General features: G+C 42.7%; 1 protein-coding gene and 1 long non-coding RNA gene across 4 annotated transcripts in view; both read left to right on the top strand.

The window, feature by feature from the left end:
- Positions 1 to 6,518: 6,518 nt before the first annotated feature.
- Positions 6,519 to 17,636, top strand: part of LOC120749937 (SAM and SH3 domain-containing protein 1-like) — a 529,028-nt gene continuing 517,910 nt past the window's right edge. For all 3 annotated transcript variants that reach the window (XM_040057943.2, XM_040057945.2, XM_040057942.2), the window contains exon 1: positions 6,519 to 7,088. In XM_040057943.2, coding sequence (XP_039913877.1) covers positions 6,633 to 7,088 — 456 coding nt within the window. In that variant the 5' untranslated portion in view covers positions 6,519 to 6,632. The remainder of the gene's footprint in view (positions 7,089 to 17,636) is intronic.
- The window catches only part of LOC120749938 (uncharacterized), a 75,062-nt gene continuing 74,235 nt past the window's right edge, over positions 16,810 to 17,636 (top strand). Inside the window, exon 1 of the long non-coding RNA XR_005699886.2 lies at positions 16,810 to 16,918. This is a non-coding gene — a long non-coding RNA (uncharacterized LOC120749938). The remainder of the gene's footprint in view (positions 16,919 to 17,636) is intronic.

Here is a 17,636-nt window from a genome sequence, read left to right as displayed (position 1 = left end):
GAAATAACACAGTCCATGAGGCAGAGAGAACAGCAGAAAATTGCTTGGGATAATAGACATGGAGGAAGGATGGAAGAACGGAGTAGTCGGAGAAAGAGCCCATGGAATAAGGGAACCTGAACATGTCAGCAGGTAATAGGGACAACCAGTCCCTACTATCAGCTATGTACATAACAGAAAGATGTTTAGGAACATAATTGCAATGCATATTTACTTAAGAGAATCTGGATTTTGAATAATTTTGAAAATCTCATTGTTTTCTCTCTTCTCCTAAATACATTATGAATCTGGGCCTTTGCGTATATACTGCTGAAGAGAACCTTACTAAAAACTAACATTGGAGAAACTAGGGCCTGCTTGTCACAGGGCAGCTTTGATAAAGTTCTGTAGGATGAAGGGGTGACACTGCCCTGGGGGCACACAGAAGGCTCAGCTGATCTGAACTGAATGGCAGGAGTTTTTTCCTGATATCCACCAGGGCCAGGATACTACCTTGAGGTCTTAGGACACCAGAGGACCCTTTTGGAAGGGAGAAGATAATTTCTGGAGGGTTGAAGGGTTCTCCCCTTCCCTGGCATGTGCCTTCTCTTCCACAGGGATTACAGCTGGTAATCACAGCTAGTGCCACAAATATTAGGGCAAGTTTCACAGGCTAGTTAGAAATGATAGATTCATTTTTGCCCATTTTATTGAATCCTTTTCTTCCCTTTGGTTTCCTGGAAACCTGGTGCTTGATGTTTGCGGATTTTCACAATACATTTGTTTAAGGCGCATAACTATACTGACTGTGAGTTCAATTTTGTTAGGCATTCGCTAGGGCTTTAAATTAAATTTAAATAAACTGGAAAAAGAAAATCCAACTTGTAAGCCTCATAAAGATTGTTGTTTCATGATTTACGCATGCGTCTTATGGAGAAGCTTTTCTTGATGAAGAGTAAGTGGAATTTCATAGAAAAAAGGAAACAGAAATAAGTGACCAAAAGATTTAAGCTTCATTATGATTTCCAGACAGTATCACATAGAAGCATGAGATTGTAAATTGTGAGGGTGTAAATATTTATTCATTTTCCATCTGCCGTGCTGATATTCAGCTGGTATTTGTTGGGATTTCCACAACTTATGGAGTAGTAAGAATGCAACTATTAATAATAATTTAGGATTTCTTCTTATATTTATCTACAGTAAACAGTTCATTTAAAGAGCATTCAGTTCGAAGCAATTTTTTTTTGAGTTTTTTGCACACACCATTTCAGTGCTACTTTCTGGCTCAAAGCTAGTAGCAATGAGAGTTGGTCAGTGGTTTATGTTTGTAAAGACAAACCCACCCTGAATTATGCAGCGAACCATTATTTATGAAAATCAGTGTCTGTCAGCAGCTGTTAAAATAGTCACAAAATTTTTGTTCTGGTTTAGGATAATTTTGTTTTCTTTCAGGATAGAGTCTATGCTATAAAAGGCCAAGAAGGTGAAACTTGTGAGAGCGCATTTCTCTTCTCACTGACTGTGACATTAAAAATAAAGTTGACTTGTTAATAGAGAATCTTCTAGTCTGTTGAAGAAGTTGGGTTCTTTTTCTTTCTGTTACTAAGGAAAAAAAAGACAATTCTTAGACTGAATTTCTGTTACAGAACTTGTTCTGATAAAAACAGTAGTTTCATTTGGATATTTTTCCCATTTCTATTCAGTTTCTTTATCTTTCTCATCAAAAAGAGAAGTGAAATTAACGCCTGTAATTTTTTATGGGAAAGGAGAATCACAGTAAATAAAGTAGTCATTCTGTTTCAAATGCACTCTCAAATCCAAATTAATTTTATATTCACAACAAAGAGAAATGGATATTTCATCAGCTAGATACTTTCACATTCCCTGTTGTATAGTTTCAGTGACCATTAAGTTAGTACAAACATAGTGAGTAAATTTAGAGTAGGATCATGTTTTAGTGTATTTTAAAGTTTCCTTTATAATTAAGCATTGCTTTGCTTATATAAAATTCTCAGTGATAAATATGTTTTGTAAGCAGTTCTATTTTTACATTTAAATCTCATATAAATTCCTGATTGCAATGTTCTCGTTAGTCTCCCTTTTTTGTTTCTTTTCTGTGAGAAAACTTTTACTTACATACCTCACAAACATCATATTTTCAAGTTTTTGTCTGCTGACAAAATATGAGGAGAGGCTAGGAGAACATGTTTTGTTTATCTTACATATGAAAAGGCAAAGGGAACCACACTGCAGTGTTTCATTGCCTGTGGGGAAAGCCATGGAGAAGACAGAACCAAACCATTCTTAGAAGTGCTCAGCAAAAGGACATGAGACAAAGGTCACAATTGCTTTGACCAGACAATGGGAAGAAATTCTTCATGGTGAGAGTAGGTCAGTGCTGGAGGAGACCACCCAGAAAGACTGTGGAACCTCCATCCCTGCGGATTTTCAGAAGTCAACAGGACAAACCTGTCTGCAATCTGATCGGATTTTGCAATTGGGTCTTCGCTGAGAGGGGTATGGGACTGGGTGACTCCCAGGGGTCCTTTCTAATATATATTTTCCTGATCTTCTATGAAAGAGTACTTTAAATAATGATCATCTGATTTTTTAAGGAGGAAAAGTCAGTCCCCAGAACACTTAACAGATAATACTTTCCATTGCAGTTAGAACAGCTGTGGGAATCAACATGATGTATACCAGTTTTCAAAGTTCTGTGTTTATTCCTCTGCAGAATTTACATGGGAAAATCTTTCTTTAGATGCCAAGTTATGTTGCTATATGTTTTTTAGGATTAACAGTTGGGATAATGCATTAGATATATTCAAACCTTCTTTCAGTCATTGTTATTTCCCTCTGGACTCTTTGCCAATGTATATCACGTACAGTCAAATAATCAACATTTTACACACAAGTATAAATAGCTCTATTTACCTGAACTAATAGCCTGGTTCTGCAAACATTTGCCATTGTGTATGAGCAGTTCTAGTGAATTATTCACCTAGAGCCCTAGTGGAAGCCCTAGAAAAATATTTGGGTCTGCTTCTGTTCTTTTTAAAAAAGCACATAAATATTAGCTTCTACTCGTTCATTGCACATTATTCTTTGCAACATAATCATGGGGTACTCCTTCTGTGTGTGAATCTAAGTTTCCTGTTCTACCCGAATACCTTCACAAATATCTTGATGGAATTGTATTCATTTCAGAGTCTTCCTCACATTCATCCACTATGTGAGTACTCAGCTCTAAGTGTTTGTGTTTTAGTCTAGTTGTTTTTTCAACCATCAAATATGTGAGTGCACAATTCAAAACACTGAACAGTAGTCAGGTATCCAGAGCAAGTGCCCACGCTCCTTCCCTAATGTGTCAAAAATCAAATAAATCTTGAAGGTAGAAAAAATAGACAACTGTAAATGTTCCTGAATAATATCACTGCACTTAATAAAAAGCACATAAAGGAGGTTTTCAAACTGAGTTTGCTGTTACCAATCAAAACATCCCTTTGCTCTGCAGCTATTTGACTTTCTTCCTGTTTTACTCTTGAATTACCTTCCCAACATACTGACTACCCTCCCCCCCATTTTGGTGTTGTCTGGGAATGACACGTATGAGTACGTATTCCACCTCGGCACTGGGAGCAGCAGTGAAGATGATGAGCAGTGCCAGCACTAGTATCAACTCTGAGGAACATTCCTTCTAACCACCCACCTTAATCTCATGTAAGTCTTCACAAAGACTTGCCCCAGATTTCTCTCTGGGCTTGAGGCGAGGTGGACCAGTCTTTTGTTTCCTGGACTTCTGATTGTCTTTCTTATTTTTATTGTTGTTTATTTTTGTATTTCAAAGTCACATAAAACTTTACTATATTTGCTGACAGGTGACTTAATTTTGTGAAACCAAGATCAGTTTCACAATGATGTAGCCTTGCCAGCCTCCACAGTCCTATGGGAGTGCAGCATTTCTCCTCCTGCCATCCCATCAGAAGGGTCTTACCCTTTCACCAAGCACATCTAAATCATAAAATTTGCAGTATCTTAAAAGCCTTTCAAGACCCTTCCAAAATGCACACATAAAAGTGATATAATTCAGCATGTATTGTCAATAAGACCAATGAATAGGGCCTGCATCTGACGGGTTTTTCCTGCCTCTCATAACATCAGTTCCAGCTCCAGATCACGGAACCTCCTTGCTAATTTTACCGGTGCTGTCAGTCTTTCACCAGGTCTGTGAAGAGAAGATAATTGCTGCTTCAATCTGTCTGGGCTGAGAGGAGAGTTTGACATATTATGTGGTCTGGAAGGAAAATAAGATTCAGGGGAGAAAAAAAAAAAAAAAAAAAAGATGGAAGGAGATTTTAGAAGGAGTGAAATGCTCTTCCTCCTTTTCTCCCTCTCTTTCTTTAGCAGACGAACCTGTGATCCATCCCTAGGCTCTATACCCAGAGGCTGTATTTTAACCGCGGGTAAGTAGCTAACCTTTCCAAAACACCTTGCAGTGCAACGCTTTCTATGAGAACGCCGCTGTGCTGCGCAATCCCGTGGCGAACCACACCGAGCCTGAGGACAAATGTGCGCCTAACTCCGCTCAAAACCCGTCCTCCGGGAATCCCGTTACGGATAACCGCCCCCCACCCCCCCGTCAAATTACAAAGGGGAGCGCGTCCCTCCTCCGGCACCCCTTGTGCTGGGGGGACTGGTGGGTGCCCCACCGCTTCTGTCCCCAGCTCCCCGCGGCCCGCACGAGGAGGGATATTCGCAGGAAAGCAAGTTTCACGCAGTTCAAACCGCAGCGGCAGGGGGTTCCCGCTCAGCCCGTGGCGGGGGGCGCGGGCAGCCGGCGGCGGGGCCGGCCCGGAGCGCTTCCCGCGGCGGCCCGGCGGGGGCGCTGCGAGCCCGGCGTTCGTGGGCAGCGCGCGGCGCCTCAGCAGCCCCGGGCGGCCCCGGGGGCGCGGGGGGAGCGGGGTCGGCGCCTCCCCCCGGCCGCGCCGCTTTCCCGGGCACCGCCGCTTTCCCGGGCACCTCCGCTTCCCGGGGCAGCGCCGCTCTGCGCCCCTCCGACCCCCAAAGGGCCCCCCTTCCACCGCGAAGGGCTCGCCGCCCCCGCGGGGCGGCCGGCGCCGCCGTCGGTCCGGCTGTCCCACGGGCGCTGGGGGGGCAGCTCCCCGGGCCGTGCCGCCTCGGCGTTCCCTCGCCGCGGGGAAAACGGGGACGGGCAAGCCCGGCGGAGAGCCGGCGGAGCGGTGGCAGCCCCGAGCCGCTGCCCGGCCGGGCTGCCTTGCCCCCCGGGCCGGGCGCTCGCCTCCTCCCCGCGCCCCCGCCGGGCCGTGCTGGGCGGGCGAGCGGCCGGCGGCAGGGAAAGTTGGAAAGGCCCGGGGGAGACCCGAGGCAGCGGGCTGGCAGCGGGGCGGCGGGCGCGGAGGAGGAGCGGGGAGAAGCCGCACCGGGAGGAGCCGGAGGAGATCTGCGGGCGGCGCATCGGGCGCCTCCGGGGTAGAGGAGAGGGAGGACCCGGGCGGGGAGCACCGCTCCGGGTACCGGTGGCCGGGAAGGGAGAGCTGCGGCGGCATCCGCGGAAGGCGGGGGCAGCGCCGGTGACCTGCCGCAGATCGGCTCATCTGTCGCCGCCGGAGGATGCGCGAAGCGCCGGCCGCCCGCACGGCCCCGCCGCCGCCGCCTCCTCCTCAGGGCGGCTGCGGACAGCGGCGGGAGCGGCAGCGGAGATAGGGGAACGCGGGGAAAGTTGTGCGGGCCGGGCGTAGGGCTGCGTGCCCCGCTGGGGCAGGAAGGCACCGCCGGCATCAGCGCGGAGAAAGTGGGGTTCGAAAGCAGTTTCTGGTCTCGCTGCCAGCGAAGCGCATTTAACCAGCATTACGGGGACGAAGGGAAACTGGGAAAGTAACTCGGAAAAGTGAGTGGGATTTTTTTTCTTTCTTTTTTTTTTTTTTTTTTTCTTCCCTCTGCTTTGCTCCTAATCCGAAAAGAGCTGTTTAAAAGGAAAGCAAAAGCCGCCGTTTGCGCCCGCTGCTGGGAGAGGCACGGGACAGGAGGGCACTGCACTACCGGCACCCCTGCCCACGCTGGGCTAGGGATCCTGCGCTCGGCTCTCCCCCGACACCATCGTGTACCAAAGCAGCTACTTAGAGTAAACAGATTCATCATACGACAGAGCGCAGGGAGGTGAGACAGAAGCAGAAACAGAAACTAACACTGAAAGGAAGAAGAAGGAAAAAAAAAAAGACAGCGACTGCGAATTACTTCCAGAGAAAGTGAGTGGGTGTTGTGCGGTAGCGACCTGGGATTTTAGGGGATGCACCCTTATATTTTCCTTCTCTCTAGTCCGAGCCTCCCTTCCCCGGTGGCAGAAAGTGTCTGTACTTGGTACAAGAGGAGGCATAAGCAGGAGGGGTTCGCTCAGCAGTGCTTGCCGTGCCCTACTGATCTGCTTTAAGGAATTTTTTTTTTTTTTTTTTTTTTTTTTTTTTTTTTTTTTTTTTTTTTTTTTTTTCCTGGTGGATGTTTTCTTGACCTTGATTTTGAGACCTCTTACTTGCATCGCGGTTTTTGTGGCTTTATTCCCTTTGGCGAAAAGTGGAAAGGGGGAGGCTGGCTTGGGTGCTGAAAGTTGCAGTCGTCGTTGTTTTGGAGCCAGCATGTGCACCAACATAGTCTACGAGTGGCTGAAGACCCTGCAGCTCCCCCAGTACGCGGAGTCCTTCGTCGATAATGGCTACGACGACCTGGAGGTCTGCAAGCAGATCGGCGACCCGGACCTGGATGCCATCGGCGTGGCCGTGCCCCACCACCGGCGCCGAATCCACGAAGCCGTGCGGCGGCTGAAGGAGGCGGACGAGAGGGCGGCGGGGCTCTACTTCACCCTGGAGCCGCCGCCGCCGCCGCCCGCCCCTGCCGGGCGCTGCCCCCGCCGGGCGGGGGGCCCGGAGGAGCCCCGGCGAGGGGCGGCCCCCAGGGCCCGGCCCCCGGGGCGGCGGGGAGCGGCCGGGGCCGGGGGGCTGGTCGCGTACCCCAGGCTGAAGCTGAAGATAATGATCCGCGACAAGCTCATCCGCGACGGCATCAACCTGAGTAAACCGCCCTACTCCAACAAGGTAAGGGGGTCCCCGCCGGCCGCCAGCCCCGGAGGAGCCGCGGAGGAGCAGCGGGGCGGCTGGGCTGGAGATGCGGTGTCCGGCAGGGCCTGGTTCCGCCTCTGCCACGTACCTGGTGCTGAGTTTCTCCAGTTGTGCCAGTGGCATTTTGGAGGGGAATACGATAGGTACTGAGCACCAGCAAGATGTGAAGAGTAGTGGGGCCAAAAAAGGTCAGATCCACCAGCGCTTTTTGGCATCGATGGTATCGCATGGCGATGTGTTTTGGTTTTGCCTCCCTTTTTGTTCATTAACCGGTTCTTTTAGTCCGGTTTAGTTTGAGATGGAAAAGTGGAAATTGACAGGATGGTCTTAATGATTTGGGAGTTTGTTTGTCTCTTCTGTGAAACTTTCCCATTTGTGTTGAGGAGGGATGGTTTCTCTCATCTTTTGGTAGTGGTCCTGTTTTAGTGTCAGTTTCTGTTGGTGAAATGGCTCCTGAAGCAAGTGGTCATCTGGCTGGAGGAAGAACTCCAGCGACTGAATCCAGTGATTGCCTGGATTTATTTGCTGGACATAGTAGTGACCGGTGAATGTCAAAACTATTCATCAGCTGCTCTGGCACAGGTCAGTCAATCTCCAGGATGCACAGTCTGCTGAGAGACCAGGAAAGGGTACACCTCAGAAGAGTCCATTCCAGTGTGATGAAACGTCAATGTTTACCTAGTGCTTGTCTTTTGAAAAGGTTACAATATAAGATTCATCAGCTTTGGAAGTTTGAAATTGTTTTGTCTGAAATTTTTGGTAGGTTTCCTGCTGAAATGTAATACGCTGAATAAGTAAAACAAGAGAATAAAATTAATGATACCATGGAGAAGAAAATTATTTTTGAAAGAAACTAAGGTATTATAATGCATGGGGGTTTCAGAGTTCAGAGTGAAGTGCTTCAGTGTGGTTTGATGACCCAAGTTGACTATATTTTCTTCAGTGATTTGAAGTCTCATTTTTCAGAAAGACTGAGCAGTTGATGTTGACCTTCAACTTGTGGGTACTTTTTCTCTCTGAAATGCTTATGGATGTATGGAAGCAAGGTGATGGGGCGGGCTGCAAGTCTGGGTTTACAGAAAGGTGATGTATTAAAACTGAGAATGTATTATCTGCTGTCAGGGACATGGGTGTGAGAATAATGGGTAAAATCCAACATGGATAACATTGTGCAGGTGCAGATAATAAAACTGCAAATTTCAATATTCCAGTTTTTTAACATCTAATTGTCAGAGGCCCATAGTCACTTCTCAAGTACAGCACAGTTGTCTGGTTTGGGATATTTGTTTGTTCTCTTTTCCTGAACTTCTGGCTGATGACATGGTCAGAGACATTGTGTCAAATTTAACATTTATGGACATATGGTCTAAGTACAGCATCTTACAAATATCATTTTGGGAAGATTTTTGTTTCCCCCCACTGTTTGGAGTAACACATCATTAGACTGAATTTACCATTACATGTCTGATATAAAAGAAATTCCATGGAAGCTCTGGCTTGTCAGTGTAGCTGCACCACACTACCACCTCCACAGCTATGTTTCACTTCTTCCTTTTGACTTTGTGTGTGTTCTTAGCTACCAATTCAGCCTTTCCAAGTGGATCCTCTGCCTTCTCTCTGTGGTATTTTAAAGTTGTATAGAAGTGGCACTTTGGGACATGGTTTAGTGGTGGATTTGGCAGTGCTGGGTAATGGACGGACTCAGAGGTCTTAAAGGTCTTTTCCAGCCTGAATGATTCTATGATACTCTTCCACAGGAACTGTAAAATTTATAGGGTGCCAGCATATGACATCAAGGCATTTTGAGTCCTTGGCATTGATTTCTTCTTAGCTCACTTTATTTTAATTTGATGGGTCTGATAATAATGTGAATTAACTGTCAGGACAAGCTTGCCTTACACGGAAAGCTTTAATTGTTTTAAATCTAAATGTAATATTTTGAAATATAAAGAGAAACAAAGTTTACTTTCCTAGTTTTATTTCAGGCTCTGATGTCAATGTATTTATTTTGGATGATAAATGCATATAACATCATTTTTTATAGTAACAGAAAAAAACTTTCTTCTCAGCGTGAATCACTTCACATTGTAGCATGTTATAAGAAAACATAAAGCTGGCAAGATTTGAGTGTGTGTTGCTCAACATGCATTATTCTGAATGCCACCCACCGTAGCTATCTATCTCCAAAATGGCTTAAAGCGAACAGCAAAAGATCACGTCACTGTACATTATTCATTGGATGTTGTTTAGAGCAAGAAAGATGAAATACTGTATTTTTGCATGTGGGAAAGAGCCATATTATAGCAGTGTCTCTTTAAAAAAAAACTCAACAAAACCTAAAAAAAAAAAAACAAAAAAAACCCAAAAAAACCCCAAACAAACAAAACAAAAAACACAACAACAAAGCCAAACTTCAGAAAATTGTGGGTATAATTTAAGCATTAAAGTTTTAATATAGAATATGCAGCATACAGGCTTCTGCATGTCAAAAGAAAGTGAATGCATTTTCTGCAGCACACAGGATTAAAGAATCAACTTGAAGTTTGTTTTGGGTTTTTTTTTTGTGTACATTTACCACTCATCCTTGTCATGTGGACATTCTGGAGTGAGGCACTAGACCACTGACGTTTTCGATATCTCTTTGCATTTCTGGTCATGCTGAGCTGCATGCTAGTCTTCTACTTCCATGGCTTACATGGAAAATGCCATCCTTTCTTCTTAATATCTACACATAGAAATTAGTATCTATGAAAGGAGGAGCCTGCTGATGTGTATACGTTTGTACGTGTACATATGTATATGCATTTCACTTGTTTCCTGAAGAGTACTTCTTGGATTCAGTTGTGAAGTCCTCAAGCAAGATTTGGTGTTTTATTTTAAAACATCCCTGAGAACTGGAGGTGTTAATCCTCTGGCTTCTTCAGAGCCTTTTGCTAGCTGGCTGAGGTATAAACATGTCAAAAGATCAAAAATGAATACTGGATGTTGCTGTGGAGATGTTAAAAGCATCCTTTTGCTGTCTTTCCTTTTTGCTGTAGTTTCAGATGAAAGGTGGAACATCAGAATGGGCAGAATAGTACGCTATGGTAAAATTTAGTCTAACTTAGTTTGATTACAGTCAGCAGAAATGGCTAACGGCTACTTAGCAGAGCTTAATATAAATCCCTTAAAAGACATGCAGACTTGGAATGGAAGCCATGTGTATGGGTAACTTCAGACACATAGAATTATCATAAGCCATCCTGATTATTTCCATGGAGAATTTGAATGAATCCTGTGTGTATTTCAGGTAAACCCAGGAACGTAACGGTAACTGAGGAGAACTCTAAGTAGTCAGATTTTGTTCGGTGTTGGTAATGCTCCATAGTACTCAAAGCCTCGTGTTTTAGTTTGCTTACCAAGCTTGCTATTGCTGGCTGGTAGCCTTAGGAGTCTCACATGTCTAACAATCTTCTTGTGGAGGTGATGGGATTTAACGCCCTTCAAACAAGAGCCCATGGTCAAGTAAAACATCTTGTCATCTTGAAACATCTAGCTGCTCAAAAAAATTATCTTTGATGGTTATAATTCTGTCATTAATTAGGAAGTGAATTATCCCCTGTATAGAAAGACTTTTAGCAGTCTTTTTCCCTGAAGAAGTTTTGGGGAATGAATTGATGGCAGAAGGAAACCAAAATGAGCAGACCCCCTGCGTTACAGTGAAGATGAATGAAGGAAAACACAGCGCTGACCTGAACCATGGGATCTGAGAAGTATAGCCATTAACTCCACACAAAAGCACTTCTTTCTTTGGTGAGGTTATTCCAAAATGGATAATGTCCATGCTGGGTTGCAGTGGGAGTAGAGTCACTGAATGTCACTGTGGAGGAGAGAGCAGTGGAGCATTCAATTTTGTCAATAAAAGAAAAGTAGGGTACCTTGTTGTGGAACATGCCAAGAGAAATTTAGTACTCCATTTATCTTGAATATAGCTTAAGTGACATTTAATAGTTTACTGGAATTTCATTATTATTTCTAATTGAAATAAATGGCCTGACCTGTTTCTTGAAGAACTTCATTCAATTTTTCATCTGCAGAGAATTGCAAGTACATTAAAAACGTACATGCATTAAATCTTCCACACCAATTAAGTTGATTTGCTTAGCCTCAGTGAAGTTATAGTCATGGAGATTTCAGTATTTATTAGAGGGAATAAAACTGTAGTGTGACATATGTACATGTACGTGACCTCATTGTCACTCACTGTGCTCTTCCTGATTATCAGGATGCTTGGAAAACAAGCACTAAAAATTCAGATGCATGAGATCATAATCTCAAGAGTTCAAGCAGATGTAGAAAAGTGAAATGTCAGATCCAAGTGAGTATCTGCTTAAACCCCCAAACACATTCTTTTTAAGTTATGTGTTGATAATATAGCACAGATTTGTTGCTCTGATTAAGTCTTTGTTTAATCCTTGCTACTGCAAAATGAGGAAGATTTCACATAAGTTAAGTGTTAGGAGGTAAAGATGCCGGCAATACTGCTTTGAAATACACTGGTTCAAGCTGGGGCTGGATAATGTAATCAGCACTTTAGATATCTGCAGAAGCGAATTCAGCCAATTAAAAATATCATGCTTTGAAGAAATGGCAACACTCACCTATACTGGAATTAAACATGAATCTTTTTCTAAAGACCTGGCTGCTTTAGAAAAACTGCATCAACTCTGATTAGCAGAGCGTTCTCAAATATGCCTTGGGGAAAGCTGCCTATTGACAGAAGTACTAGTGCATTAAGTAGTAACAATATTTTCATGGCAATAAATTAGCAAAGCTACAGGCAATGTTCTGGAAGTGAAAAGGTACTTTATATAAGATATCATGGAATTTGCCTTTGACTTCGCAACTCTGTTTTCTTTTAAAGAAAATGTAGCACCTCATATATTTGGCACCTGTTTCAAAGTCCCAGTTTATTAAACTCACAAAAAACAAACTGGAAAAGATCTTCTTCCAATCAGCCCAATAAAGCAAAATGTTGCATAATATTAAAAATACAGTACTATACTGTATTTGCATTTGAATTGTTCCTTAATATTTTAAAGTGTATTCAGTCTCCTCTGGAAATGTTGATTGCAAATCTTCATGGGTTTCATTATTTTTCAATTTAGGGGGGAGAGAAGTGGAGTCCAGAGGTAGGATAGTATCAGCTCTACAGCTTTCTTGCACCCTTTCCACGATTGTGTTAGAGTAATTTCTGAGCTCTGATTGTGGTGTGGGCTGGCAGAGGAGCTGTGCAGGACTGAGCAGCTGCCCTGCAAGGGGAATCCTTCCTGCATCTTCCACAAGGCTCTAAGTTTGAAGGAAAAGCTAAACTTAAAGATTCTTGGCAGAAGAGAACATCCTAGTTTCTGGTAGTTCCTTGAGGTCTTTCTTTTGCTTCCCCCAAAGGACTTGATTCAGTCAGAGCTCTGTAGTGCAAAGCTGAACTGTTTTTTCCCACCTAATGTGGGGTTTTGTGTAAATACTGCACCTCAACAGGAACACCACCAAAACAAAAGTCTGTCAACCAGTTTCACTCCCACCCAATGATAACCTGTCTTGTTTTATGTAATTTGGTGATCATAAGTCTTTCTGAAAAGTAAATGCTTTTTAAGGAAAGTATTTGTGTTGATAGCCCCACCCCCAGAGCTTCTGTCTCTGCCATATGTAGGATGATGAAGCCCATACACACAACTGTGCATGTGGAATACAAAAAAACCCAGTTTCTCACCAAATAAGAAATCTTGTGAGCCATTTTTCTAGTTTTGCTTCTGACTAATATGAATATCTTACATATTCCATAATATATAGGGCAGCTGTGTTCCTGATTTCTGGCATGGAATTGAAGAATTTGTTTAAAGTCATGACAGATTTTAGACAGGTGAGGCACTGGGACCCCTTGCTGCAGTGTCTTTGTCCACTGCCTTAGATTAAGAGTAAACTTCCTAACACGTAAGAGAAATGTGATTGAGGAATATCTAGTGGCCTGGCTGCATGGCAATTACTTATGCTTGTTAATTCTCTGTGTTAGTTGTACCCTGTGTGCGTATGTCATTCTGGAGGGTCTCTATCCACTAACGTGTATAGATCCATTCATAACCTGGAACATACTAACAGCCATTACAGAGTTTTTGAAAAGCGCAGCAGAGAGGTTTGAATTGACAGGAATACTATTATTGTAGATTAGGAATAAATTTATTATATCACTTACAGGAACTCAGTGGTTTGAGACTCTTCTACAGCAGAAGAGGATGGAATGTGTTAATACTAGAATGTAGGATCAACGTTTGAATTTCTTGCTTTGTCGGTTTGAATGAGCCCCTCTGCTTGGTGTTTGACAAAGTTATCTGTTCAATCTCTTTGTCTAGGCTAATATGACATCTCATATTGATGTCCTTATCTTGACAAATGTGGTGGCTTGTGCACCCTGCAGGAATTGTCTTTTATTAAAAGAGCACGACATGGCTATGTTTAGCACTGCCACGTTATTTTGGGAATGGCTGTGCAGCAGGAAGGGGAGAATCGGGTGAACCTTCCATGACACTGGCAGTTTGCTAGCCAAGCCGGCGCAAAGCTGTCTCCAGTGACTCATCCAGCCTCTTCAGTTTGTTACTTGCTGATAGTAAAAAAACTATTATTATGAATTTGCAAACAAAAAAGAAGTGGCGTGTCACGTGAAACACAAGTAGAAGGGCCTTCAAATAGTATCTCACCATCATTCTCACAAACTCAGCAGGATGGGAATGACGGTGATTCATGCCTCTCGTGGGAGCCCTGTTCTTCCAGTTGGTCTCATTCCCAGTGAAGTCAGTGGGGGTTTTGCCAGGGATTTCATTTGATGCTGCTTTTTGAGTGAGGTGTTCAGATTTAAATCAGCTAAAAAGCATGGCCTTACAGGCTGTAGTTGTGGTGGTGGATGAGAACAGGATTACATGCGTTTAGAATGGTAAATACAATGATAGCATGAAAAAAAAATCAGAACTTAAACAGAGCTCTAAGTATCACCAATAACAGCTCAAACAGTAGTGAGGCAAACTTTGGAACTTACAGGTCGGTGCTAGAATAAATGTTTAGTAAATATTCTCTGAAATTGCCACTAATGTGTATTGGTTGGAATTAACATAATGGTTCACAGCTGTCCTCTCAGTAACTTAAAATCAGGGAGAAATAGCAATAATATATGGCAAATAAAACTTATAGGCAGGTACAAATGGATGTCTACGAAACATTTGGGATTTTTCCCAGAATAATTGCATTGGTTTTGTGGAAACACAACCTGATGCAGGCATGCGGTCTTATCGCTGCATATGATGTAAATCTTTTGGGAAAATTAAGTCTGGTTCTGATGTCTGTGCCTCAAAAAAATACATAGTAAACTAGGCCTAGTTAAGAAAAGAGCTAAGGGTCAAGGGCTAAGGAAAGCTTTTTTGCTTGCGTTTTTTTGTTTGGTTTTGTGTTTGGTTTGTTTTGTTGGGTTTTTTTTCCAGTTAGTTAAGTGGCCACTTGGCTATGCTTTCACATGCACAGAAGGAAATATTTTTATTAGGAGAAAAAAGCATTGACTTCACTGACTGAGATCTGGAACTAAGCTATTCATGCTGTGAAGAAGGCCAACAGCCAGTATAAACCAAAAACTTAGTAAGTTAGTATTCCATAGAGGAAAAAAACAAAGCAACCTCCAGACAAAACTAGGACTGTGGGCCATTTTTGCATCAGTGCCCTTAGTTTGTGGATAGAGAAGTTTACTGGTAGCGGTACCTCTGCACTAGCAAGCTCCTGCCCTTTGGGCTCCACGTTTCCCAGCCCTGCTCTCCCGGAGCCTTCTGTGTACCCCAGAGCTACCCAATCCCTGACTTCTCCTAAATCATCTCCCCAAAGTCTGCCTCAAGACACACTGTCTTCTTCCCTAAAAGCAATCTCTTTCCCACCCAAGAACAGACATCTTTTGCCTTTGGTCTCCCTAACATTTTTTTCTCCTGATCTACATTCTGTATGAGTTTCGTTCCATCTCCCTCTCCTGCTGCCCAGTGTCTCAGAATGCTATTTGGACCCTTCTGTCTCCTCTCTTATGTTTTAATGAGAAGAGAAACTGTCTCTCCCACTCAGGAGAGTGGGGCAATCGCTTCCCTGCCCGTTGTGCTCAGTGTCCATAGCTGCGTCCCCCCTGACTTACACAGGTGGCTGAACCCAGATTGTTCTCGTAAAACGAAAGCTCTAAACTTTGATGTTAAAACTATCAATCTTAAAACTGCAACAAGTAGCAGTCATCCAGAGTCCCTCCAGCCCCAGTTTTGTGGCAGAAAGAAGGGATTTATCTTGGAAAAGGAGGATGTATAATAGCTTTTGAACTGCTATATGGGACTGATTTGGTCTTTTTGAAGTAGGACTCAATGTATTCTTAAAAAAAATAAGTTGTAACCTCAAAGCAAAATGCCTTTGAGGCAAAAATTTTGAAAGGCTTTTCTTTTTGCATAATTTTCTAGTTCTAAAAATATGATCATAATAATTGTTCCTAATTGCAGCAACTCTGAATTCTTGTCCAGTTGTTTTTCGTTTGCCACAATGTTGTTTTTTTTTTTTTTTTAAATTTTATTTAAACTTTTTCTACGAATAACTGCTTGTATTGTACTGCATTAAGAATTTCTATACAGATGCATCTCTGACCTCGTTTACTTCGTGGTTAAGGTTAACCCCCTATTTATCCAGCTATTAGTTTAGCAGAGGTTTTTCTACAGTTAGGGAATGGAGAGTACCAGAATAAAGAATCATCAAGACTATCATACGTCTTCTTGTGCTAGTTCCTAAGCTAAAAATTTCACCCTAAATATAAGGGCAAGTGGCTATTTCAGCCTCTGAGTCTACATTCTTTCTCACATCGTACTGAATGTCAGAAGGGGATCTCATTTTAAAGCACTAATCTGTAGAAACTAAGGGTGGAAATTGAAATTTCTAACTAATAAGATTTGTTCCTTTTGAGGTATTAACACTTAAAAGAGGAGAAAACAGAAAATAAGGAAATGGGATTAAATAAGAGTAATTTTGATTTAACCTGTTTTCATGTGAAGAAAACATGTTGGACTTTCCTGTGATAACTTCTAAATAAGATTTTGTCAAGAGGGCATCTCAGAGAGAGCATTTTCACATGCACTTAGTACTTGCACAGTGTTAAAAATAATGCTGTGTAGTTTGTGGAGTGGGATAGAGCGAGAGGAAGTTTGACAAGAATACCACTTGCTGGTTTCTGTCCAGCTCTAAAAATTACACACAGTAGGGACATGCTTCATAAACCAAATGATCAGAAGTAATAAAAAGTGTAGGTTCATTGCCACTAATGTCAAAACCAAACCCACCCACGCCCCCCCCAGTCACTCATTTTATATCTCTTCAAGAAGTAACATTTGTATCCCAGCAAAGGTTAAGGCAAAAGTCTTCAAGTGTTTCTCAGGCTTGTGGTCTAAAAACTCCTTCTTTGGAGCAATATTGAAAAGTTCTCTTTTTCAGCTGAAAAAATTCAGTACTGTTTTGGGTCCTGATTCAGTTCCCCTGGAGGTTTTTTTCTTGTTCTCTTTGATAGGAAGTCATGCATGTGCTGTCAAGTGAAAGGAAGGGAGCTTATTTACTATCAGGCAGCAAGGGAAATCAGCTGAGCCAGGCGTGCTCCTGAGTGCTCCCAGGCTGGGGGCCTTAGTGCTCATTTACCTCTATAAATATGAGTAGCACGGTATAACCTTGAGTCATGTAGGGGTATTTTTCTGAGGGAGTTTTGCCTGCAATGACTCTTGTCATAGGTAAGTTTTATGCATGTCATTGAAAAGAGCGATTAACATAATAAGAAGTGGTCTGAATCTCTTGTGGAGGTTGGCTTATACTGATACTACAGCAAATATGTGCTAGTTTGGGTGTTGTGCTTTTTATAAAACATTCCATCACTTAGGAAATTGAGTGGCTTTCCTATGAGCCTTCAGTAGCAGGTATTAATTCACCTCTATAAGAAGTTGTGAAGGATTGAGGTATTTCCCTAAGGAATTATTTCATCATAGAGCTGGAAACAAACTTACAATAGAATTTATATTCTTAACTCATGTGTATTAAAAAGAGCTGCTTATGCAACCACTGGATTCATTAAACCAATTCCTATGGTGTCTATCAGGAAATAAGCTATTGCAGTATATCCTTCCTCTATATGTGTGTGATGGGTTTGGAAGACACATGGTTTTGTCTAGATTTTTGTAGACATTGTTTTATAGACCTCTCAGTGGCTGAAATTGATGTAATTGTTAATATTATTGATCTCATTTTGGAAAATAAGGCAGAAATTCCTTTGTGCTGAACATATTTCTTCCTACAGGGACAAGGAAATGAGTATCATCTTCTCAATAATAAATAGCAGCTTTGTACTTACACTGAATATGAATTAAATTCAAGGTGAAGGTAGTGAAGGAGTTTCAAGAGCTTATTTTTCTTTTCTTTGCCTTGTATCTCTTGTCATGTTTACCATGGAAAAAT

Source organism: Hirundo rustica, chromosome 3 (genome assembly GCF_015227805.2).
Source record: "Hirundo rustica isolate bHirRus1 chromosome 3, bHirRus1.pri.v3, whole genome shotgun sequence".
NCBI classification, from domain to species: Eukaryota; Metazoa; Chordata; class Aves; order Passeriformes; family Hirundinidae; genus Hirundo; species Hirundo rustica.
Note: the sequence above shows the minus strand (reverse complement) of the source record. Positions and strands in the feature narration are given on the sequence as shown.